The 27,136-nt window shown below is 35.6% G+C and overlaps 3 protein-coding genes and 1 long non-coding RNA gene across 4 annotated transcripts; 2 read left to right on the forward strand and 2 right to left on the reverse strand.

The window, feature by feature from the left end:
* LOC111792758 (uncharacterized) lies at positions 1–1,626 on the forward strand. The gene is made up of 2 exons (XM_023674335.2): positions 1–667; positions 787–1,626. Exons 1-2 carry the CDS (start codon positions 197–199, stop codon positions 1,456–1,458), a joined length of 1,143 nt encoding a protein of 380 aa, XP_023530103.2. The 5' UTR covers positions 1–196; the 3' UTR covers positions 1,459–1,626.
* An 8,588-nt stretch (positions 1,627–10,214) lies between these two features.
* On the reverse strand, positions 10,215–17,174 carry LOC111792739 (CDPK-related kinase 5). The gene is made up of 11 exons (XM_023674315.2): positions 16,428–17,174; positions 14,197–14,327; positions 13,938–13,979; positions 13,731–13,839; positions 12,756–12,834; positions 12,374–12,670; positions 12,187–12,299; positions 11,285–11,392; positions 11,132–11,194; positions 10,857–11,024; positions 10,215–10,685 (listed from the first exon to the last, which is right to left on the reverse strand). The coding sequence occupies exons 1-11, from the start codon at positions 16,977–16,979 to the stop codon at positions 10,545–10,547; spliced, it is 1,803 nt and encodes a 600-aa protein (XP_023530083.2). The 5' UTR covers positions 16,980–17,174; the 3' UTR covers positions 10,215–10,544.
* Positions 17,175–20,618: 3,444 nt separating this feature from the next.
* LOC111792797 (uncharacterized) lies at positions 20,619–21,818 on the forward strand. Its single transcript, XR_002814850.2, has 2 exons — positions 20,619–21,197; positions 21,523–21,818. It is a non-coding gene; the product is annotated as an uncharacterized LOC111792797 (long non-coding RNA).
* Positions 21,819–22,476: 658 nt separating this feature from the next.
* Positions 22,477–26,635, reverse strand: LOC111792762 (peptidyl-prolyl cis-trans isomerase CYP40). Its single transcript, XM_023674341.2, has 9 exons — positions 26,027–26,635; positions 24,789–25,289; positions 24,573–24,660; positions 24,401–24,453; positions 23,895–23,999; positions 23,606–23,681; positions 23,006–23,043; positions 22,871–22,933; positions 22,477–22,765 (listed from the first exon to the last, which is right to left on the reverse strand). The coding sequence occupies exons 1-8, from the start codon at positions 26,195–26,197 to the stop codon at positions 22,880–22,882; spliced, it is 1,086 nt and encodes a 361-aa protein (XP_023530109.1). The 5' UTR covers positions 26,198–26,635; the 3' UTR covers positions 22,477–22,765; positions 22,871–22,879.
* Positions 26,636–27,136: the final 501 nt, after the last annotated feature.

Below are 27,136 nucleotides of genomic sequence, written 5' to 3' on the forward strand. Positions count from 1 at the left end.
TCTCTCTCACATCTCAGTCAAATTTTTTCCACTCTCTCTCTCCTTCCTCTCTCTTTCCTCTCTGTTCTTCGTCTTCTTCCCCAAATCATCTTCCCCTTCCGCCATTGTTATAAATCCTTCTCTGTTTCCTCTTTCTCCACCTAACCTTGATCCATTTCCATATCCGGACCTCGGAGGTTCCTCCCCCCCGTTCACAATGGAAGTGGCGGTTCCGGTTACTCCCGTCGACTTCAACTTCGACAGCGCCTGCTCTTCCCCTTACATGACCGCCCCTTCCAGTCCTCAGCGCTTCGGCACCTTCTTCTTCTCCAGTGCTCCCACCTCTCCCTCACGTGCCGCTGCATTCTACTATGATTTTCATGAGTTTGGTTCTGGCTACGGCGACGACGGCGGCGGAAGGAGCTCGTCGGCTTCGGAGATCCCCTTGCTGTGGGAGGAGATTCCTGGAATTGTGAAATCTGGAGGCGATGATTGTAGTAGTGTTGCTGATGAGGATTTTGAATTCGATTTTAGTGGACAGTTGGAACGGACTTCTTTGTCCGCTGAAGAGCTCTTCGATTGCGGTAAAATTAGGGCTCTGAAGCCTTCGCTGTGTCATCGAGTGGCTGATTCCGTTTCCTCTAATGTGACGTCGCAGATATCAACAAGATCGTCGAAAATCGAACAGGTAAGACAGAAACTCATCGCTGAATCGAGAATAGAACTCTGCTTTTGATCTCTCTGTTTTTTTTTTTTTTTTTTTTTTTTCTTCTCCTCCAATTTTATTGAACGTCTGTGTTTCTACAGGGAAAGAGAATAGTTCAGGAAGGTTTGTCTTCTCGCCACCACCGTCAGAGAGATTCCGATCCGATTGAGGAGGCTTTCAAGACGACAACACGGAGAACCGACGGAAACGCAGGCGCCGATACCGAGAGAAATCGAGGTAGAGAGAGAACGACGAGCACCGGCACCTCGCGGTCGTCTTCATCCATTAGACGCACTGGAAGCCGATCGTTATCTCCACTCCGAGTCTCAGACATCATACTCGATTCCGAGCAAGAAATGGAAGCGAAATCAGCCGTACCTTCCGCCACAAGCAACCACAAACAGTCGATCTCCTCATCCGCATCCTTCCTCTCCGCATTCTCGTTCTCCAGAGGCCAGAAAAGATGGAGAATCCGAGATCTGTTACTATTCCGGAGCGCATCGGAAGGACGAGCGACGGACAAGAAGGCAGTGGAGGAGATGAAGAACTCAAGCTTCCGGTCGGTGGAGAGCCTGAGTTCGGTATCGAGCTCGAGAAGAAGAGGATCGATTTCGGCTCACGAATTACACTACAAAACGAACAGAGCAGTTTCAGAGGAGTTGAAGAGGAAGACGAGTTTGCCGTACAAACATGGCCTCTTGGGCTGTTTGCGATTCAATTCCAATCTGCAGCGTAATTTTTCCAAAGGCTTTGGCTCTCTCACACGAACATGAATTGAACATGAATTGAACATGAATTGTTTTCTTCTTCTTCTTCTTCTCCTCATAGATTTAATTTGATTCAACATTTTATTTGAAACAGACTTGTAATTGGTATATCTCCACACTCTAGGAGCACCTCAACTGTTCAAAACTTGAGTAGAAAACAAAGTTCAAGAGATACTCATAATCTTCCTTATACCTTCCAATTGCTATTCATTTTAAGATCAACAAAGACTTGGAGCAACCAATCGTGGCCTCGACCTAAATCGATACTGTTTTAAATTGTTTGTTTTGAAATAAATTGCCTAATTGATTGTCTTATAAATTATATGGAGGGAAGGAAACTATGGTCTTTGTCATAATTGCTATGAATGATAGCTGATTACTGTCACACAAATATGGATACAACTCAACTCGAGTCAATAGTTAGTTCGTGAAGAAAACTATAAATAGTATCTTTTTCCAAAGGAATGTTAGGTAATTGATTGTGGCATAGTGAAATTGGAAGTGTGAATTTTGGTATAGTTTGTTGGATGATGAAAGTTACACATCTGCTAATTTAGGGAAATGATCATGAGTTTATAATCAAACAATATTCTCTCACCTAAATCTATCCATCTATCCTCTTAAGGAGAAGTTTGGTTTTAAACCCAGGTTCAAATAGGAGAATACGCTATGCTAATGTGTCTTTGATGAGTCAGGGTCAGGCGCTGATGAGCACATTAAACTATCCATGTGGTTGAGAGTCCTCACAGCCCAGGCACAACGACGAAATTATCAGGGGCGCGCTCTATCACTAAGCTAATAACCCACTATGCCAAAAGCGAGAGAAACCTCATCCCTCTCTTCCCTTTTTCGCCCCCGTGTAGAGCTTATCCTCAAAGTGGACAATATCATACAATTGTGGAGAGTCGTGTTCATCTACCATAGTTGAGGCTCCAATATCATCATTTACGGACCTTTTTTAATCTTATAAAACCTTTTTCCGGGTTTTGAATTGAATTACGAAGAGTTTGGTTAGAAATTTAAAAAAAAATTAAGATGAAAGGTAATGATTTTGTGTAGGGAGCAAAATGTATGAAGGGAAGGGGACATGGGCATTGAAGGCACAAGTGAATGGGACCGTATAGGGAAGAAAATGAAAGCCCTAAACATGAAAATTCAACAAAGTAGGTATCAATGGCTTAGAAGTTGCAATAAAATGTGGGGTAATTGGTATTAATTCCATCCCACATGTAATATTTAATTAATCATCTTATCTACCTCTATACCTATTAATGTTCTATGGCCCAATTAAATTGGAACAAACCTTGCTCCCATTTTTTACTTACCCACCTAATCATCGTCCAAGAAATCGATCAATTTTACTAAGATCTTCTTCTCGTTCCCTCTTTGATTTACTTTTCTTTCTACCTGAAAGAGCAAAATTTTGAGAATGACAATAGAGAAGGATCTAGCGAAAAGAAATCGATGACTCGACTTGATCTGAAGCACGTCGGTTCAAACCTAACATGGGTTTAGTCTGGTTGGTTTTGTAGAAGACTCACCTAGCTAAAATTTTCTCACTTTCGACTAAGATCTTGATTATACTGGTATTAGATAATGATAATGTGAGATCTCATTGGAGAAAATCTCTAGTAGACTCGTTTTAAAAACCTTGAGGAGAAGTCTGAAAGGAAAAGTCTAAATAGAACAATATCTGTCAACGATGGGTTTGGACCGTTATAAATAATATTAGAGCCCGATACAGGGTAATGTGCCAATGAGGAGGCTGAGCCCCAAAGGGGGGTGGACACAAGACAGTGTGCTAGTAAGGATGCTAGGTGTCACGGTCATGCTCGTCCAAGGTGTGTTGCCCATGGCTGCATGTCCATGACAAACCAAACCCTTTATGTCTTTTCATATTTTAGTATTTTACTTTTGTATTTCTAGGAAGTATGACGTTTCAGAAATATCATGTCTAGGCTTGTCAGACATGAAATACCTCATAATGTACTATAGAGGGATACGACTAGTTGTCAACTTCTCCCTACCAAAGATTATATACTGTGAGCAATTGTCATTTCCCTCTTGCTTGCTTATATAATGTCTCTTTCAAAAATCTCTCTCTACCCTCGTTTTCCAAAACCTTCTCTTAAAACCAAGGCCAGAGGCTCGAGCATATATCGCTTGGCCGTAGACGACGCAAGAATGAATTGACTTACCTCACTTGTCGTTGGAAAGTGAGTGCCGCACAATCGCAAATCCGCTGCCATCAAAAGTGCGATTGTGACACAAAGCCCCAAAGGAGGTGGGGGTGGATTGGGGGGTCCCACATCGATTAGATAAAGGAACGAGTGTCAGCAAAGACGCTAGGCTCCGAAGAGGGGTGGACTGTGAGATCCTATATAGTTGAGGAAAACATTTAACAGACACGTTTAAAAAACCTTGAGCTCTCAAGTAAAAGCACAAAAATGACGATATCTACTAGGAAACATTGAGAAACAATAGGCATGATGGTTTGTTCATAAACAACATACAAATAATATATGTGGAAAATTTGTCCCATTGATGTGCATAATATCATTATTATATATCATTAATTTCCTTATTGGCCACACATCATTCTTTCTTGTCATTCATTTGATGCTTACCCAAATATTATATTATAATATTATCATCATTTACTTAAAAAAATGATCATAATATTATAATATAATTTATTTTAATACTCATTTTCTTCATTTTTATATTTTTTAAAAACATATATTCATTTCAAATAAACGTTTTAATGAATAATTTTTATTTTTTAACGCCATCCCTATTAAAAATATAAAACATTCTAATATATCCGTATCAAATAGTTGACTTTTGATTCTATTAGTCAAATTTGATCGTATTTGTATATTATTTTTCATTCAATCTTCGTAACGGAATTTCTTAAAGAATATACAAGTATTAGAAAATGCATAATAAAGGTCATTTTCGTAATTTTTTTAATTATATATTAACGCAATTTATTTAGATTTAAATTAAATGGTTGCTTAACGAACTTTTATGATTATCTTTTTATTCCTTAACACGAAATCTTAAGGAAATTTTATATAATATCCCTTCGTTTCGAATCTTGATTTTGAAGGTTGTAATTAATAATACTTGAAAACGAGACCATTTTATTTAAAGAAGTGAAAATTAAATTTTTAATTAAAAAAAAAAGCTGACTATTTTTAATTAGTAAGCGATGTAATATTAATAATTTATTATTAAAAAATAAACCATTTTCATTTAGTAAGCAATGTAATATTGAATTGTTTTTTTTACATGTTCTAGAATTTACTCGCCTATTAAATAAAAGGAAATTTTGGTAGCTTCTAGAATTTACCTAGGGACAAAATTTGACACTATTTAAATTTTTTTTAAAAAAAATTAATCTAACCCGATTTAATTGGTGTGGTTTAGATTAAATTATAAATTTAGATTAGGTTGAATCAAATTCACCTTGTTAATTATAAAATATATTCTTTTATGATATAATTATATATACATATATTTATTTAATTTTATAATTTTTTGTTATTTATTTTTTAATAACCCTCGAAATTAGTTTTTAACGTAATTTGTTAAAATATATATTAAAATTAAGTTAAAAATTTTAATTAAATATTTAAAAATTATTTTACAAACTAACATTTAATTTTTATTAAAAATAAAATAAATCGGTTTTATTATTTAATAAAAATTGTTAAGTTAATTTTACAAAATAAAACTCACTTAATTGGCCAAATCTAAAGAAATCATAAAGTACATTCGGGTTTTAAAGAGACCTTCATAATAGAGATGTTTAAGGGGCGGGAACGGGTAAGCCTTCTTTTTTTTTTTTTACCGCTGGTAATTTTTTAAAAACAGTTATTTTAAAATTTTCGATTTTCAATATAATCTTTATTAAAAATTTGTAAACAAAATTATAATAAAAATCAATATATTTCATAAACAAATATATATATATATAAACTATTGTATCTAACATAATTGAAATATTACGGTTATAGTCTCATAATTAACTCATTTATTTTTTTAATATAATAAAATATATTTATATTAAGCCGGATAAAATAGGAAATTGAGCAGACTGTAAATATAATCCTCTCCCCAACCCGGTTTTTTAACTCACGGTAAAAAAATGTTTGATAATTTGTCTCAAATTTAGGGGTGAAAGTTGAAAATTTTGATTTATTTAAATAAATCCATTGGTGGAATAGAAATGAGAATAAATGAATGAGAAAAGAGGACGACAAGACAAGTTGAAGACGACATTGACAGATGAGTAAGGCAGAAGGCAGTTGGCAAAGAGAGAGAGGAGACGACAAGTCGAAAGTAATTAAAAAAAAAAAAAAAAGGGTAGAAATTAGAAGTAAGGATTAAGCAGACATTTTTGGAGATTGGAGCACGCCAAATGATTAACGTGTAGCAATTAATCATCATTGATAAATCAATTAATTATTTACATCTTATTTTATTTTATTATTTAACTAAGATTTTGTTGTATGCATCCCTTAAATAAATCAATTAATTATTTACATCTCTATTTCTATTTTATCACATTTTTCAATAATAATTAATTACAAATTCTATTCTCAATTTTGTTTTATTATTATTATTATTATTATTATTATTGCGTATATTCACTATTATTTATCTCGTCTCATTTTGTAATTACAATTTTATTTATCAATTTTTTTTTTACTGTTTTGGTTTGAGTCATAGACCGTCACTAACTAACATAAATTTTTTGAAAAAGTATGATAATTTAAAACAATGAAAAAACGTGCATGCATTAGTTACAAATTAGTTAAAATAGTACAAAATGATTGAGACAATTATACAAAAGTACAAACTCAAAATAGATAGTCGAAAATCAAGAGTCTCATATCTATCTTGACCTCTATAGCTACGCAGCTCGTGCATGCCCTCGCCTTGACCACCTTGTCTAACCTTCATCTAAAAAGAATAAGGTAGCATGAACGAGTATAAAAAGTTCAATACGTAGCTTACTTGTTAGTTCATACTTCTTTCTTAAATTTTATGTCCTTTAGATCGTTAGGTTGTTTGAATATCTTATTCGTCTTTCGAAGTCTTATTTCAAGTCATAGGCTCTCTTAGGCTTTATGTAGGTTGGCTTGAGTCACCCAAGCTCAACTTACGGCAGTGGCGAAGAACTCATAAAATTCTCTTTGCTTAACCCTATCTCGACAATTAGTTCTCCATATTTGACTTTTGAGCTTACAACCCATGTTTTATCTTTGGATTCTAAGGTATATTGATTAGGTTTTTACTAGTCCCTTGCTATCATAAACCTAAATATCATAGATACTCGAGGCGTGACCCTGTCATAGGTTCTAGCCCATAATTCTCATAATACGTTATGGATACTGTTTTCGGACTATCTAGTAGGGATTAGTCAGCATCTCCCTAGTAAGCCCAATAACATTAATATCATTAAAGAGGGAGATACATAGTGTTTGCCAATATTAATCTACCTATGTGGTTCCTTACTCTCATTCGAACAAGATCATGATTAGGGAATGGTCGTAGATCCACTAACAGCGCCCACTAGGCACTCACATGACTCTATAAAGTTTGTTCATTTCAAGGTTCAACTCTGTTAAACCAACTCATAAATCATACAAATACAAACGCGGACCCTTGTCGATTGAGACAAGTTCACTATTAGAGGTGTTTAATGCATGATGATACGTGCCAATGGCCTTGCATATGTCATTAGTGTAATTTGATGTTATGAATGTGTCGTTATATGATATGTCAAATGATATGATGGTATGATCAACGTTCGGCTACAACCAACTTGTCCGACTATGATGGGCCCATCGGGTGTGCGAATCGTCTGGTGGGCCCACGCTCGCACATGTGGGCCATGTGTAGGGAAGTATTACACATACAATTTGTTCGGACTTGAAGCCACCTCTACGATGGTTTTAAATGATAAGTCATTAATCACGAATACACGTGTTTGCATTCCCTGATCCCAATAGTAGGGTTAGTTACTGAGTATATCTTCCAATTCTCAAGCGTGTGCTATTTTTACATTTCAAGTAAAGCCAAAACACATGTACAGTTGACGACGACATCGCAAGTAAAGACCATGACACATGCATAGGGTAGTTGCATTTAATTTCTTAGACTTTAGGTTAGTATAAAACATCGTTATTTTTAATATTTACTTTGGTTTATTTAATATTTCTTTTGTATTGTTTTAAAGACTTTTCTTTTTTAAACATGTAAGTCCAAGACATTATTTTAGAAAAACATTTTAAATGATTATTTCCGCATAAGAAGTTACGTCATGTATACAGTAATGACTTTAGGTTAGTAGAAATCTAGGGTCGTTACACTAAGGTTAGATCATAGAAGTGAAGTTGGAATTGCATTCATGTTTGGTTTAACAACCCTAAGGTTAGATCACGACATTACTTTATTTTATTTAAATTCATGCTGATAAGAATATTATTTTAATGAATTTATTATGAACGCCCAAGTGCATACACCATTATTCTATTTTTTAAAAAAGGAAAATAGAACATAATTGGAATGTGATTAAAAGAATAATTTGGAAAAAGAAAAAGAAAAGCACATTAAATTAATTAATGGGTCAAAGTGAGGCCAAACTTTATGAGATAATGTAACGCACATTAAATTAATATAACAATGTAAGACCCACAAGCATATGCCAAAATAATCCCACCTACCTTATATGCATAACATGTTTGCCCCACTTCAATAATTAACTCCAAATCATATTATTCTAGAAACGAGCAAAAAAAAAAAAAAAAAAAAAAAAAAATCTTTTGGGTCGATCCAAAATTTCAAGTTGGTTGGGTCTGTGACCCGAGTAACCTAAATAGAGTTTACAAATTAACCCAACCCAATTATTAAAAAAAAAATGCCTACATTCACAAGTCATAACACATCACTAACGTCAGTTAAACTCTATTTTTTAATTTATTGAGTTGACCCGATTAAAAAAATGTCAACCCGCAAAAAATTCAACCCAACCCAACTGAAAAAAAAACAGACCGAACCTAACTTTTATTGTTTTGATTGGGTAGTCTAGACTAGTTGAATTCTCGAATCATTTAAACCTCCTTAAGAACTAGCTAAGATGATATAAAAATTAGTTAAATACCCAAAATGTGTTGATATGATATTGACATAAAAATTAGGTGTTGCAAATTATATGCTCTCGATTGCCGTCAATTTTCAACTAGAAAAGGTCTCGCTGTAATACTTAAAACGCCATAGGTCTAGAATTTAGAATCCATATTCAAATGTTTACGGGTCCAATACTTTCTTATATTCGTTATGTTATAGATAAGCTACCTATTTGTATTTGTAACAAGAGTGACGATGATCGCTACCCACGTATTTGATCCTCGCTCGTTTTATCTTAATAAAATAATTAGATATTTAAAATTATAATTAGTGGGTATGTTGAAGGAGGAAATGGGGAAGGGATTTGAAGGTGAAAAATATATATTATAATAAATGCTTCTTTTGTTGTTTATTCATTTATATTTCATGCAATACCACATTCGGTGGTTACCAACAAATTTAGAATTTAATAGCTAACCCTTAAAAAATAAGTTTATAAATGCTTTTACATTATTATTTTTTAATTATGATTTTTTTTTTTAAGAATTAAATTTTTTTTAAAAAAATGGTTCCATTGGCCTTAATTTAGGTAGAAAATATAATAAATATGTATCCCGAACAATTGGTTAAAGTCTACTAAGCCTATTTAACCAAACTCAAATCAACCAACCCTATCAACCCTTAATCATAAATCAAATTTAATTAGTAACCACCGTACATACATACACATATATATATAATAAAATAGGGACGTCACATGCACAATATGCGCAAAATAATAATAATATTAAAATTTATTTAATGTAAATAAAATCGAAATAACAGAAATGCAACTAATCTAGCCTTGGTTTTATGATCTTGACATTGTCATTCATACAAGGATGTCTTGTCTTTACTTGAAAATGAGATAGCACATAATTTGAATATTTGAAAATACTCAGTAAATAGTCCTATGGTTGGGGTTAGAAAAAGTAAACACAAGTATTCATAGTAGGACTTATCTTTTCATTAAAAACATCTTGAACTCTACATTCCAATCAGAGAAAAATAGAATTTGTAGTATAATACATTCACTTATTGTTTATAGGACATTAGAAATCCATCTATGTTAATTACGAAAGATATGACATGTCTCATAGGACGTTATGTCATGAAAAGAATGAAGGTATGACTCGCACCATACGCCACATGCACATGCATCGGGATACTTTCTCGTCATGATGAGTATAGACGCATAGATTGTGTTACCTATGTTTTGCCAGGACATTATTCTGGCTCTTTTCCCTCCATGGTTACGATAGCGTGAGCGTGTGCTAGATGAAGGACAGGCTTAGTGGGTACAGATACGCCCGCCTAGTCAGTTTATACATGCATGTGTAGGCCGTGTAGAGAGTAACACATCAATTTTTGTCCAAACTAGAAAGTAGAGTTCAAGGTCATGAAATGTTTTTATAAAAAGATAAGTCCCATCATGAAGCTTGTATTACATTACTTTCCAACCTCAACACTATAGCTACGTATTGAGTATTTTTAAATACTCAAGCCACGTGATACTTCATTTTCTTCGAATTTTGGTCGGTAAAAAATGAAGCAAACATTAAATTTAAATGAAAAAAAAAAAGGGTTAAATGTTTGGAAGTTATGTATTAGTAGTTGTTCATGAGTGGCAATGCTATCATCACTATCTGGTAAAAAAGAAAAAAAGAAAAAATAATAATAAATTACATCTTCATTTATAGTGGAATTTCAAGTTAACATTCTTGGGAATTTGTCCATAGAGCTTTTGAAATGGTCCAAACAGCTCCCAAAAGAATTGGCCCTCAGCAAGTAACTTCATAAATCTGCTCCAAAACTTGCTGCTTTCTGGTGTGTTTCAAGGACCCTTTGAGATAGATCCAACCAATACCTCTCATGTGTGTACTGAGATGACCTCGAGATGGGCTAATAGGGGCTCACGATACCTTTGCTACCGTTCGGCTCGACACGCCGTGCAACAACTTCACAAATCCAAGGAAGCTTAGCTTCCCATCGGTGTGTCTAATCCAATCTTGAAGAACAACATGGAGTGGGATGGCCGGTCCAAGACCAAGTTCCTGCAATATTTGAGAGATGTTATAACAAAACCCTTTGGCTACAATTTGGTATATCATGAGATTAACAGTTACCACACACAGGAAGGACGACATTTCAGTAAAAAGCTCGAACTAAGAACGACATGACGAATTTTGGAAACATTACGAGTGGAGGGTTTCGTTTCAGCTTACAGAGGCTAGTTCTTCTATGACAATTGCTCGGTTTCCATTCTTCTCGAAAATCTCATACGCACAACGAGCATGTTGTTCCCAATGGTCGAGTGCTTCTAGCTGATGAATGCTCAATGCAGCAGAACAGAATTCTTCGAAATCCATTCCTCTGTATTGAAGTGTATTTAACTGTCATGGAAACAATCCCTGATTAGTAGAAACTAGGAATTGTGCAAGCTTTGTAAGCATACATAAATACAGCTTATTGCACAGAGCGAAAAACAGCAAAAGATTACATTCGCAAGAAAATCAAGCATACGGGACTCGTTCATCGCATCAGTTGCGTGTTTCGTGACACCCTGTCCAAAATAAGGATGACAATGTTAGATTTCCACCATTAACTTCATTTGTTTGTGTGTGTGCACGTGCATGAGAAAGCGAGCGCGAACCATCTTAATCGTCTCCAAAGTTATAAAGCCATTTTTGTTCGGCTCCAACAATTCGAACTGTTGCCTTAGATAAGTAAGTTCGTCTACTGTCAATGTCTTGGATACAGCCTGCAGAGTACACATTAAAGTTAAATGAGATCATATATAAATTCATAATACTTGAAACTAGTCGAACTGCCTTTATTTAATAATAATAGGACTGTGTCAACACTCTCGACTTCTTCTTCCACACCCTCCGTGAGATCCCACATTGGTTGGGGAGGAGAACGAAACACCCTTTATAAGGATATAGAAACCTCCCAGTAGCAGATGCGTTTTAAAGCCTTGCGGGGAAACCCGAAAGAGAAAGCCCAGGTAAATATCTATTAGGGGTGGGCATGGGACATTACAAATGCTATCAGAGCCAGACACCGGGTGATATGCCAGCGAGGAGGTTCTTCCCCGAAGGGGATAGACACGAGGCGATGTGCCAGCAAGGACGTTGGGCCCCGAAGGGGGTGGATTTAGTGGGGGTCCCACATCGATTGGAGAAAGAAACGAGGGCCAGCAAGGGCGCCGGGCCCTGATGATCCCACATTGGTTAGGGAGGAGAACGAAACACCCTTTATATGAATGTGGAAACCTCTCCCTAGCAGAGGGTTTTAAAGCCTCGAGGGAAAGCCTAAAGAGGACAATATCTGCTATCTGTGGGCCCAGGCTTGGGCCGTTACACCATCATTTTTTTTGTTATCTATTGTAACTAGTTAATGGCTCTAAAGAGAAAAAGTTGGGAATACAAAGACAATATAAGCTAAAATTTACGTAACTAGAATTGTATTGGTCAGAAAAGAACAGGAAATATTCTTCTTCTAAACTATGTGGGGAAAACAATCCATTCCTATAATAAACATGTGAGTACGCACCCGTAAAGCAGCCTTACGTAAGGACGACGACCGCATATACATTCTCATGAGCTTGAATATTAAGATGTCGATAGGAACCTTTGCACCGTTGTGATTCCGGATCCAAGGATGACCTGCAAAAGGATCATTGCAGAGAGTTAGGACATTCAGTAAGTCAACATCATAAGAAGGGAAGAAAGGAGCATACTTAATGCTTGTGCAGCAGTCAATCGTTTGCGTGGATCCTTGTTTAGCAAGCGTTTGACGAAGTCCTTCGCTTCAGAAGATAATGAAGGCCATGGACCTTCATCGAAACTTAGATCAGCTTTCAAGACTGCTCGAAAAATTCCCGACTCGGTACGGGCCCAAAATGGACGGCTACCACATAGAAGAATGTATGCAATCACGCCTATACTCCACACATCGGCCTCTGTACCGTAAGATCTATGGAGAACTTCGGGTGCCACGTAGTATGCACTTCCAACTATGTCATTAAGTCTTTCATCTATAAGCCATGACAACAAAATTAACACCACCATCTATCTAGTATGTGAGAAATCAACAGCAAAAGCCTGGAAAATAAGACGAACCTGGTTTGACAAAATCTGATAAGCCAAAGTCAATAGCCTTTAACTGGGCGTTCTCGTCTTTAGATGTATACAAGAAGTTCTGGGAAAATTAAACTATTAGGATATAAAATAAATGAATAAAACTTCTATCTACAATTGACTACAACAAATATGGAAGCAAGTTGGCTGGTGGACCTTGATAACAGTGATTACACTACATGTGCAGAGACGAGGATGGGATGTAACAGCCCAAGCCCACCGCGCGGATATTGTCCTCTTTGGGTTTTTCCTTCAAGGGATTCCCCTCAAGGTTTTAAAACGCGTCTGCTAGGAAGAGGTTTCCACACTCTTATAAGGAGATTCCCTCTCCAACCGAAATGAGATCTCATAATCCATCCCACTTGAGGGCTCAGTGTCCTCGCTGGCACACCGCCCTATGTCTGGCTCTGATACCATTTGTAACAGCCCAAACCCACCGTTAGCAGATATTGTCCCCTTTGGGCTTTCCTTTCAAGGGCTTTCCCTCAAGGTTTTAAAACGCGTCTACTAGGGAGATGTTTCCACACTTAGAAGAAATTCCCTCTCCAACTGATCACTAAAAAGATTGATCACTAGCAAAGAAATAAAAAGATAACCCTTCCATAATTTTGTCTTACTCAAGCATAGGGATAGCAACCTAAATTTTTTAGGTCTTCATCTGACGGATGAGGAAATATAAAGGGTAACTTGCAACTGAATTATGCCAATGAACATCTGGCAATTAACCAAAACAGGAAACACGTCACAAATGATCAGGTTCCGTAAGGGTCGGCTTTATACATTCCGATATCAGATCAGGGAAACAATGCAGTTTTGGTGGGGCTGGGATATGGGAAAACAGTGAACAAGCCTGTTGGGTGATTCGTTTAGAGCTGTTGTGGTTAATTGTAATGTGCCCTAGGACATCTTGTGTCATTACCAATGAAACGTTCTTAAAAAGTAGAGAATATGATTAACCTCGGGTTTCAGATCTCGATGCACAACACCCTGAAGATGACAAAATGCAACCACGGTCAATATTTGAACCATAACCGCTTTTGCGTCTTCCTCCGAGTACTTTCCACCCCTAAAAAACATTATTACAATCTCTGTTAGAGACAAATCGTGCGAGTTAAATGATTAAGAAACCTAAGAAATGTTGATATTTGTTACCAAAATTACCACCTTGAAAGTATTCTGTCTAGAAGCTCTCCTCCCTCGCACAACCTGAATGTCCACAGAAGTAAATGCAAACGTTATAAGTTCAGGATGTTACATTAGTAAAATAAAATGTACAGCCGAAACACCATAGGACATTTCGCATGATTCTAAAGACGTAAGGCCAATCGAGAAAGCTATGAGAAAAAAATGTTGGATCTTCGGAGCGTATATTAATTATATAAGCAATATCAAGTAATATACGAGTAAAGTGCTTCAAGCTTACTCCATTACAATGTAGACATTATCATGGTCTTCAAATGCATCATAAAACTGTACTAGATTAGTGCGTCCCGTCAAGGCTCGCAATATTTTTACTTCCCTTCTCACATCCTCAATTGCAATAGCTGTTGTCATCTGGCAATTACAGAAAGTAAGGCTTACAAGTTATGAGAAGAAGAAAATTGATCTAAATTTGGAAGCAAGAAGCTATCATTGAAGCACTGAGGTGAATACTAAGCTATAAAAATATCAATCCTCAAGTAAGAAAGAGTATATCATTTTGCTCTGCATTTAAGATTTACAATCATGACCACACCAAAACATTAAAAAAAAAAATATAAGCATCAAAGAACCCAACGAACGTATAGAATGAAGCATAGTCAAACTCTAGTAGAGAACACGACTCAAGGTTCATACATCCATAAATATGTGTAACGGCCCAAGCCCACTGCTAGCAGATATTGTCCTCTTTGAGCTTTCCCTTTCGAGCTTCTCCTTAAGGTTTTTAAAACGCGTCTACTAGGGGGAGGTTTCCACACCCTTATAAAGAATGTTTCGTTCTCCTCTCCAAATATGTGTAACAGCCCAGCCTCCCCCTAGCAGATGCATTTTAAAAACTTTGAGGGGAAGCCCGAAAGGGAAAGTTCAAAGAGGACAATATCTACTAGTAGTGGGCTTGGGCTGTTACAATAGAAAAGAAATCATGAAATAAAACAAAGCCAAACATGCACAAACTTGATTCTGTATAGGGCATGCACTCATAGTAGATCCTAGGTTAAGGAGTGTTGTTGCAACTAAACCGCTGGCATGTTTACAGAAACACTAGGGTTTCTAAAGATGTGATAGTGAGAATTGATCTTTCCCACTTGCCATCATACAAGCAACAATATAACCCAAACGAACATGTCACTGATCCATTATCCAACTAAGGGTGCAACTAATGAACAACGAAACCCGAACACTGAACAAAAGACATGCCAATGGCAAGTCCAAAGAGTCAAGAAGCACAGTGCACACCCAACTCAAGTCTCTAGTGTAAGGCATCAGAGTATGCCAAAATCACAATTACAGTAAGTATAGAACATGAACACCAAACAATCTTTAATATACATTTGTGACTCCGAAGAGTCGAGACTATTAGGACACCAGCATACGCCAAAACAGCAATAGTAGTTACTCGAAAGACTCGGCACCAATCAATCATAAAATATACATAATTCTTTCACCATTACAATTTAAGATCCTTACGGATGAGAGTTACACGTCTGAATTTCTTACAAAGTCATAATATCATTTGAAAAGTCAATTTCGACCCAAATATACAGCAAACGTTTTCAAACTGAACACACCCATGTGTTGAAAAAGATAGTGCATACATACAACATGCATAATGAATTAAAAAAATAAATGAAACATGTGAGACTACTACTACTACTTGACCCATGGAAAGTGCATTTTTTTATTAAGATACTATGAGTTCTCGTCGAGAAAGTATTTCTAGGAATGCTTTCATCAGTTCAATCAATTCGATTCTCGGTAAAGAAGTGTGACAAGAACCAACTGGAGGCCAAGAACATTTTCAAATATTTTACTTCATCTCTATCAATATCTTGAGAATGTCACATCTCAAACAGTGAAAAGCTCAATTTCAAGAATATCCAGGAAGAAAATTGGTATCAAGTGGCAAGTTTAATATCATTTCTTAAGCAAATCATTGCAGAATTGTTTTCTAAAGAAACATATAATATCTCCTTGATTGTGCTTAGAACAGTAGAAAACCTAAACATAGGGCCTCTGGTGGGTCCAGATAATTCTCATCGTTGACTCGAAAGGAAAGAAAAGCCATATAAGCCGACCCTTTACGCGTCTCCAATAGCAGAAGAAGTATTCAAGATAAAGTAAGGTTATATTCAATTGCCTAAATTTGTCAATCCACCAGAATCGTTAAGTTCTTTCCTATGTGAATATGATCTTTCAATGAGCAGGTCAAACTCTATATTTTAACAAACAGATCGAGTGAACAGGGCAAATCTCGAGAAACTTTGCTTATTCTTTGCAGATTTGAATTCTACAAGGATTAAAGCAAATGGGTTGAGATTCGAACAGGATCTTATACCAAAATCAGTAAAACCCACTCATTTTTGTTCAGAATTAGCTTTCGTTTAAGGAACTATACACCCAAATTTGCAGGAATTTGAAAGAAAGTGGGGAATTCAAAATTGAAATTACACTAACCTTAGCTTTAGGAATAACTTTAACAGCGACCTGTTGACCCTTATGCTCTCCTTTCTTGAACTTGGCAGAACAAGTATATCCAAAATGCCCTCTACCCACCTCTTCGCCAATCTCCAATCGACTCGTGAGCTCTTTCGAGAACCCAAATCTCTTATCCAACTCGATCTCACCTTCCTCGTCGCCTTCCTCAGGAATCGCCGCCGTGGAACCCGCCTTCTTCCCAAGCCGTCGCGCTAGCACAGCCCTAATATGCTTCGCTGGAGAAGGAGGAGCAAACGACCGCCGGAAGAATCTCCCAGGAGTAGAGCTAGCACTCTCAGTTCCACCGCCCGGCAACGGCGAGTTTTGACTCTTCTTCTTCGAAAAAAAGTGCGCAGGACTAGGGCTGTAAAATGGAAAGAATGGCGACTGTTTCCCGGCGACGAGATCATCTTTCCGGTAAGGAGTGGAAGCCGATTTGGGAGTTTGAGACGGATCAACCCGCCGCTCATCTGGGTCCCTCGAAGCGTACGGACTCGGCTTCGACGGCGGCTTGGAAGTACATATACCCATCACAAAAATGAAAATCAGTGAAATCGCCGATCAGCAAAGAACCCTCTCAAATTTTCACTGTTTTGTGAAGCAGAAGGACAGATCAACGGCATAGTATCAAGAAATTTAAAGGGTTTTGGAAGAGGAGAGAGAAAATGATGGGTTATTAAGGAGACGAAGAAAGGGATTTTTGTTGCAGAGATTTTGAGAGAAGAAGGAAAAGAAAAAGAGAGGAGGATGAACTGAAAGAGCTGAACGAGTGAACCATCTAGCTGTACATCTTCATACCAAACTTGCCACGTGTCAAGCAAATAATATATATATATATATATAGTAGACTAAGATTTAAATTACAATATTTAAATATAAATATTTATTTATTTACATAATAATAGAAACTTTAATAACATTTTTTTTTTCAATTTAAACCTAATTTAAAATAAAATAAAATTTTCCTCGTAACCCAATCTTCAACACACGGATTCCCGAAAAAGGGTAATGTGGCGGGGTTGTGGACGAGGAATGCATCCCGACCCACCCCACTATCATCCCTAGTAATAATGTATTTACGCTCGAGTTTGACTTTATATTAACTACCGTGAGTTGGGCCATCAATAATCATTGGAACAGATGAAAAAGAAAAAGAAACTTTTAAAAAAGGGTTCGAACGACATTAAAATCGTACAAATTTGTTTGTAAGAAACGTTTGTAGGGTCGATGGGATTATAAGTCGGTTTACATAACGTTTAAATTGATAAATAAATTAATTTTAAAAATTAAGAATATTTAATACATTTATTAGGGGATGGTTAGGAAGGCAAAATAATACATTAGATTAGATTAGAGAAGGGTAAGCATGGTCCTAATCACAAAAGGACAGGACAATTTTGTACTTTCCACCATAGATATAAATTTGTACATATTACATTATAGAATTGTTTATTTTATTATTAATAAATGTGGTTCAAATATCTTGGTTTAAGCTTTGAGTGGGGCCATGAATAGACAATTTTTATATTTTTATATCATATTTTATAAATAATAATAAATAAAAATACTTGTGTATTGAAAATGGTGTCTTGAAATTCTTTGGGATTTGGATTTTATGTGTGGAAGTATTAAATCAATTTCAACCCTTCGATTTTTAAAACGGTATATAATGTTTAGATCAAACATGTTTTGTCCTTACTCACATGTATCGATTCTAAGAAGGTTATCACCCAACATAGAATTGCTCCAAATAAAATACGCTTAATTAGAGAGTAGTTACTAAATAGTAAGGTGAATCTGATTGGTATACTGAATGAATCTTTAGATGATCAGTGTTATTCAGATATATTATCGGTTTTTTTTTTTTTTTTTTTTTTTTGGGCCACATCAAATGTTGAGAAATATTGGAACAAAAACATTGGGGGATAGTTATATGGGTCATTATTGTGTTTGTTAGTCTCTTATGTGAAGACACACCACAAATCATCCCAACTACTTTTGTTTTTATCTTTTCATTATTTTCTTTTCAAATTAAAGTATACTTTTCTACCTTTATTTACTTTCACTTTATGCATTTTTTTTTTACCTTTGTTTTTATTTATTTATTTTAATACTCCTTTTCTTTTATTGGATGAATACCATTTATATAAATAAATAAAAAATGAAGTTTATTATTTAGCTCTCCACTTAAATACAATTTAATTTATCATAAATAATGGGTAAAGAATGAAAACTAAAAATGGAATTTGAATAACATATATTTTCATTCATATTTAACAGAAAAATATAAATTAATAAAATATTGAGAATAAAATAAAATATACTATAAATCAAATCATAAAGAAAAGAATATTAAGATATAAGATCTAAGATATATTCCATGAATAATAATATTGTTAAGGATAGTTGACCGTTTATTATAAGGCAAATATCGATATTTGTCTTACGCTTACCATATTTGTCATTTTATTAAAGTCAAATATATTGTATTCATTTATTATCCTTTCTTTTTATTGTTATTTCTATTTGCGTTTAACATACCATATTTGTCATTTTATTAAAGTCAAACATATTGTATTCATTTATTATCTTTATTGTTCTTTCTATATTATTTGTAATTTATCATATTTTTCTGTTATATAAAAGATAATAAACGGTCGCTTCAACCAACATTTTCATGTATAAATAAAATTTTAAGAATCTCAAATGGATTAGATTCATACGAAAGAAATTAATATAATATTAAAACCACGTATTTATTTATAATTTAAAAAGTCAAACTGAAAACAAGATTTTGAAGTATTTTTCAATATTATTTTATTAAAATAAATAAAATCTAAGTTCTGTCCATGTGCACTACCTTAGTGATAACTTAATCATTAATTTGGCAGTTAACTCTGTAAGAGAAAATAAATTAATAATTGAAACTACATTGCCTCATAAATTAATTTTTAAATTTGATTAATTAAAGTCTTATTTAATAATTATTTAGTTTAAAAAAATATATTTATTGATGTTATTTTTAGTTATGTAATTCTTTATTTTTTTTATTTAATACACTCAGTGTAACTACAGGTGGAAAGCGAATAAAAGGAATTTGTTGTTTGATGATGAAAGTCCCACATCTGCTAATTTAGGGAATAATCATGGGTTTATAAGTGAGGAATACTAACTCCATCTGTGTGAGGCCTTTTGAGGAAGCCCAACGGGTATATAGCCTTGGACAAGCATGAGTGAGACATATGACACACGACCACAGACAACATCATTTACATATGTATGTTTCTAAATGATTTTCGTACACATTAAGCAATCATCCATATATTAACGACTTTTATTTTAGTAGTCAAACTTTCCATCGTAATGTATAATATAATATAATGTTACTTATATCATTAACTCGATCAATTTATTAATCCACATATTCTCTCTCATTTCTCTTCGACACTTTGCGACCAAGGCGTTATTGTTGTTTGATGCTCGTTTACCTCTGATCGTTTCAATTGCATTTCAACTCACTATTGAAGAAACGAGTCTTGATCTAGAACAAGAATATATATATATATATAGAATTAAGTTAGTTGGGGAAATTTGAAAAGAATTAAGTTATTTGTGGGGGAAAACAAAATAATGGAAAGTTTGGTGGGTTCAAATTAATGTGACCGTTGAAGTAAGCTTTTGTTTGTAAAAAGGAGGAATTATTTTTGTTAAGCTTTTAATTTTTCCAACTAGAATTATCACACGTCATCATGAGTTTTTTAAAATCCTACGTGGACCTCTCCACTAAGTCATCAACTAACTATGTGGCCCACCACCCAACAACATGCACATTCCCATTTTAACCTTAAATTTGAAAATTAATTTTTAATTTAGGGTTTAATTGGATAAAATTAATTTATTTAAATGGAAAATTAGTGGTAAACGTGATTATTATTACTATTTTAGGAATATTTTATTTTATTTTTTTAATTAGGGATCTTGATTTTTGTTTTATTTGGAGAGAATTAGAACATTCAAAATTTGGCGCCTTGTTTCTTTTCTTTTCTTTTTCTTTTTCCTTTTTCTTTTTAAAATTAAAATATGTAATTTTGTTTTTATTTTTTTATTTTTAAATTTAACCTTCTCTATACACCCATCAAATTTATTTTCAATTTCTTTTATTTAATGGGCTTATAACTTGGGCCTTATATTAAAATGGGCCGGACCCATTCGACAATGACCTCTTTCAGTTTTGCACACAGAGCTACCATTCACAACATTCTCCGACACAGCGGGGCAAGGCGGAGATGATTTCCACCCAAAACCCTCTGCACCATCTCATAGGAAGCCTCCGACGGCGTGGTAAGAGAGAATGTGGATGATCTTGGGATGGATCCGACTGATGCTCTCCAGGATGCAATCGAATCCTTGACTCTTCAATGCGTTGATCTCTCAGGTGGTTTCCGATTGTTTGTGTGAGATGCGTTTCTGGTGAGGCTAGCTCGAGAGATCACCCTTTGGTATCGAGCTTGGAGAAGCTGAAACAATTGGGCGTTGATTGGAAGGATTGAATTAGTGATGAGGATTTTGACGAGATGGCGTTGTTATTTGATAGGATATCAGAGCTGTGTGAATTGAATGAGGAATGGGACATAATTGCGTTAAGAAATGGGGGATTGGAATTGCTCTGTTATCTTCGTTCCAAGATTCCGAGTGATTGCGAGCGTGCTGTTGCTTCCGCTTTAAAGGCTATGGAGCTACTACTTCAAGGTACTCTGCGCATACTTCAATTATGGAGATAGGATGATGATCGTAATTGATTTTCTTGAATGAATTTGGTGTTAGGCTATAGCATTACATTAAATTTGTCAATAGAATGTCATGAATATCATATTTGTTTCATTTCGGTTCTCCCCTTCATTATGTTAACGAGGTCTTGTTTCTTCCTCATGCAAATTATGATCTACAGTATTCTTGGGGTTTATTTTTACTGTCAATCTATTGATTTGCAAGCCATGACTTACATAATTCTGCTATGGCATCAACAATCTGATATTAGTTTCTGTCTCAAATTCCTTATAAATTTTTGGTACAGGTAATGTCAATTATATCAACGCGTGCCATTGAAGGCAAAGCTGGAGATCTTGCTATTCAAGCTATGCACAAGTTCCCTTCAGCTCAACTAATGCAAAGGGACTCGCGTGTCACTTGATACGAGTCCTGTAGTCAGGAACCCACTGTATAGGGCTCTCTCAAACTATTTTCTTACATGTCTCTTACTATTTTCTATTGGTATTAGCACTGCATATCTTAAGCTATTCTTCATTGATGTTAGCATTACATGTTTCAAAACTATTCTCCATTGATGTTAGCAGCATTACATGTCTCAAACTATTGTGAGTTAAGATGGTGAAGTTGAGATATCTCAACACTCGAATCAACCATAGAGAATCAAAACGAGTGTTTTTTTCCCCTTGGAAGTTCTTATTTCATAGCATTTCAGGGGCCAAGCCACCATATTTTGTGCCATAGAAAATGCCTCTGAATTAAACTATATAGGTCTATACCCTTGGGTATGTATGGTGCAACAATTGCCTGCCCTGCCCTACGTCCTACTTAAACTAGCACACTAGGCAAAGGAAACCAAGTTGTTGCAAGAACCTACATGTATGTAGCAAATATACTTGCCAGTTAGCCCTGTTTTGGAGATATTTCACCATGCCTTTTGTCAGTGTGAAGAAACTAGAAAGTTGGGACTTTTTAGAGTGTTGTTTTAGGTATGATTCTCAGACGTACGAGTAAAGTTAAAACAGGAATCTATCAGCCATTGATAAATGTAGAAACTAGGAAGAAATGAAAGGACATTAACAGGTGAAGGAGGTCCCCCACCTTGGTCTTGTCTTTGTCATTCCTGTGGGATCCAAAGCCAACCCCACAAGAAACAACCTTCAATCTCCTAATAAATACGTTATTTGATGTGACATTTCATAATAATAATAATAATACAAGTAACACAACAGCAAAAATTTTAAAACCCTGCTCAGAAAAGGGGGAAAAAGAACCATAATGATTTCTAGATTCAGACCAGCCTAAAGTTTTCTCTGTAGAACATCCAAATTTCATGAAAATTTAAAAAGAGGAATAAAAGACAACAAATAATGTATATTTTAACCTCAGGTTATTTCATCTGGACAAAATTGTTTGAATGGAGTGTTTCATCCAGCTTTAACATCTTATAACTTAAAACACCAGTGCACTAACGACCCTCGGTCATCAAAGTATCGATTGATCTCGTGCAGGTGAAACTGTGTATGAAATCTAGCTCTCTACTCCATAACCTTGATTGAAGATGAATAAAAGGAAAAGACTATCAGCCAAAGCATGATATATAGAATGAACAAGCAAAAGATGTTGCAGGTAATAATCTGAAAAACCCCACATACCCATCATAGCTACTGGAACATCTTGCTATATGCTTTTCTTTCTTGATTACGTCTGTCGACAATCTGCATCAAATACCACACAAACCCGTCGTTCAATACACGTGTCACCTCAACCATAGAATTTACTTTCATTACCTTTTTCCTTGCAGCAGCGAGCTCTTTCTTTATTGCAGCTGAAACTCGAAAAAGTAGCGAGTCATTAGCAAAGTTCAAAACACAACAGAGGATTAAACATACAACAAAAGTTGAATGTTCGTCATATCAAGAACTAGAAAATCATATCTACGTCTTCGAGGATGGATGATCCCATTCGAAGAACAATACAACTTCGATTTAAAGGATTTTCAAGCAATCCAATCCAATTGAAGATCTTCTCCTCCAATCTCTCTCCCTCTCCATATGGGTCATGTTTTCAGCAACACATACTCGAAACTCAGAGAAAGACCATGTTCTAGACAACATTTCATGGCAGAGAAGAGAGGCTTCTTCAAGAATATTGCCAATAACACCAATAAAATAAGGGGAGGAAATGTCCAAACCCCTCTTGGTTTTCAATTTCAGACTACTGATTGACTCCAGTATGATATGAGATGGTTAGTTTTCAAATCCTAACATCTTCCTTCTATGATCAATCGTGTCGTGCAAATCACGAAATCTAACATGAAGATATCTGAATATACAACATGAAATATAACGAAACTTCAATAGCAACACTACGATAAAAAAAACTATTACCATCATTTGGCTCCAAATCCAATGCCTTTTTGAAACTTTCGACAGCGGAATCGATGTCATTAAGAGCCATGTATGCCTGGATATGGAATGAATTCGAATTATCAGTAAGCATCAGTATGCAATAGGGGGTACCCTTTGCAAATGGTTGCAAGCAGTATGTAAAAGGAGGCTAACATAAAGTAATACTCGATACAAAGAATGGTTAATCATGAAGCCATAAACAGGGGACAAATGATTATGCCTTGCAACCCTTTGAGCCATTGCCATCTTAGCCACACGAAATACCAACCTGACCTTGGCGAAACAAAGCTTTTACATTATTGTCTCCGTCACGCATTGCAAAATCGGTGTCCAACAACGCTCCTTTTAGATCCCCTAATTTCAACTTACAAGCCTACATCAACAAAAGAGCCAGTGATGAAAAAGTCTAAAGGAAGAAGAGAACCACTTCTTAGTTTCGAGGTTAAAAAGGACAACGAAAGTTAATCGATCACTGCAAGCAAGAGAATAAAGTTGGCACTTCCCGATTTCAGGAACGTTCACGTACATTTTATAATTTACAAAATCAGATGTGGTAAATTCTGTAAGATCCAGGATATTCTACTGTAAAAATGTTAAAAGATCCCTACCAAGTAATATGTCCACAAAAATTACTTTGAATCGAGAAACATCCTTAAACTTGTTCGGTTTATTATAACAATTGTCTGTCAAATTACCAACTCAAATCGACTGTCAAATAAGTCTTTCACAAATAACTCAACAAAGAAAATGAAATACATTCACTGGGACACGTACCGAACTGTTTGTGAAGATCTGTGATTTTGTCTTTCTAAGATATGAACTCTTCTCTGCAGACTCGAAGGAAAAGACGAGGAGCAATTAGCGGAGTGTCAGTGAACTCACACATACTTTGATATCAAGGTATAGTTTTATGATACTACCAATTATGTCAAAGGGAAGATTATACCTTCGTCAATTCCTTCTTTTTCCCAGCAGATATCGAGGTAGCGTAAAGCCTTCCGATACTTTCTAAGAGCCATCTTGTAGTCTTGCTTCTGTAAGGAAAGAAACCCATCATTAAAATACAATGATAAGCTAACGGAAAATCTAAATCCAAGGTTCCTTCTCATCGAGGTTTTATCGAAATAAAACGTGACTGTGAGATGGATTCTGATGCCAATACCTTGTAATGCTCATTACCAAAAACCTTCACAGAATCTACAGCATTCACCCACCATTCAAGTTCACTAGGGGTCTGTTCTAGGTCAGCTGGCCAATCAGGAAACGTATCCCCATCATTGAAAAAGTTCGAAATCCCGTCATCCGCTCCCTCAGGAATTTCTCCACAATCCACAATAACGACGTCCGCAGTAGGGCGATCATTTTCACCAGTAGTAACATGTTCAATTGAACGAACAACGCCCATTCCTTTCACAACCTTCCCAAACACTACATGTTTCCCGTCTAAATGAGAAGTGCGAGTAGTACTTATAAAAAATTGGGATCCATTTGTGTTGGGACCAGAATTAGCCATAGATAACATTCCTTTCCTTTCATGTTTCACCTCGAAATTCTCATCGTCGAATTTCATGCCATAGATAGACTCTCCACCAGTACCATCTCCAGCAGAAATATCTCCACCTTGTACCATGAACCCTTTTATAACACGGTGGAAACACGACCCCTGAGCAATTCAAATTGATTGAAAAATAAACACATAAGCATTCACGAATCCAGTTCAGAGTAAGACAGAACAAATTCTAATCAAACAAGTGAAGCTAGTTGCAACAAATACCTAAGAACAGTTCCAAGAAATAATCGACATACGAGAATGCAAAACAATATTACGAAGGTCATGTTAGGAATCACGGACTCTCCAAAATGGTATGATATTGTCCACTTCGAGCATAAGCTCTCATGGCCTCTCCTCATACCAATGGAGATGTATTCCTTCCATAAATCCATGATCAACCCTTTAATTAGCCGATGTGGACTCCTCTCTCAACAATCCTCAACAGGTCAAATGTCTGTAATCGACATTTTTAACGAACACGACTAACTGGAGACCTCGAACAAAACAAATGAAAGAAGAAACAAGACCCTGATTATAGGAAAAACTAAACCCAGCTCTTCAAAAACACATCCTAAGAACATAAATCGGCAACAGCTCAAATATCATCTGCAAGTACAAGAACACCACTGTTTTATTACTGATCAAGGACAGAGACTCCATCATTCCACAGACGTTCATAAAGGAAAGAAAATCCAACATCTACTAAACTAAACAAATTATACCAAAAAGGGAAAGATCAATAGAAGTATTCACATCCAAAACACGTAAATACAAAGAAACCCAGTTCGCATTGAGATAATCATGCACACACGAACACAAAAACACCATAAAAATAGAGAAGAAACGACCTTAAAATGAAGAGGAACACCCGTATGAGGACCAATTCCCTTCTCGCCAGTGCAAAGAGCTCTGAAATTCTCAGCTGTTTTAGGCACCACATCGTCATAGAGCTCTACCACAATTCTACCCTCGAGATCACCTCCAATACTGATATCCAAGAAGCAACGAGGGCGCCCCATCTCCTTCTGTTTGTCAATTCTCACCCTGTTTGGCCTTGACCCAATATATAAAACGAGTTTCTAGAGAGTTCCAACGCGTTTCAACAAGCTACTGAAAACAGATTCGCTCTACCTGGGAGAGCGTGAAAATGAAGACAATCGATTAACCCTAAAAGGCCGGCCACTGTGTATTTTGAATTCCACGGATCTTTCTCTCTCTACCTCTCTTTTTATGGGTCTGTGGAGTGTGTCAGTGGGTGTCTCTCCCTCAAGAAGAAATTCAAAGGGAGTGGGTATTAGAGGACCAAATTCAAAGGAGGTTTGGTTATGGAAGTGTGGGGTAATGAAACGTAAATGCAAGGGGAAACGATGAAGCTGTGTGTCTGTGGGGATTGCTCAGATTGAGAAGATATGAAGATGGCCCTCGTGCGATGGCTGCATTTTTATTGTCGATCCTCGTTGTTCCCTTTTGTCACCATCTCTTACATACACCCAACTCATTCAATTTCTTTTTTATGCTTTTTAAATTTTAATTTCAGAATACCTTATGATTATTATGATTCTATTTATTTATAATAATTGCACAAATCATTCCGTTTGTTATAATCACATATTTTAAATTTTAATTCTTTTTATTGATCTTAAATAAAAATAAAATGGTCATAAATCATTATAGAATTAATTCCACCATTAGAAAGTGACAAATATCGTTTTAAGAGACGTTTTCTTTAGTTGAAAATTGTAACGCTCCGATGTTAAAGCAAGGGTAAATTGTATTTTTGTTCTTAATTGTTGGATTGTCTTTTTCGTTTAATTTTGAAATTTAAATTCTCGTTTGGTATGGATATGACTGTTTTATGTTGTTTACATCATCGTAAATTAATGCTAAAAGATCATTGGTGGCCGAAGCTCAACAATCATGAGAGACTAATTATCGACAAGAATAATCCACCTACTTAG

The sequence above is a fragment of the Cucurbita pepo genome, chromosome 4 (genome assembly GCF_057944985.1).
Source record: "Cucurbita pepo subsp. pepo isolate OVF chromosome 4, ASM5794498v1, whole genome shotgun sequence".
NCBI classification, from domain to species: Eukaryota; Viridiplantae; Streptophyta; class Magnoliopsida; order Cucurbitales; family Cucurbitaceae; genus Cucurbita; species Cucurbita pepo.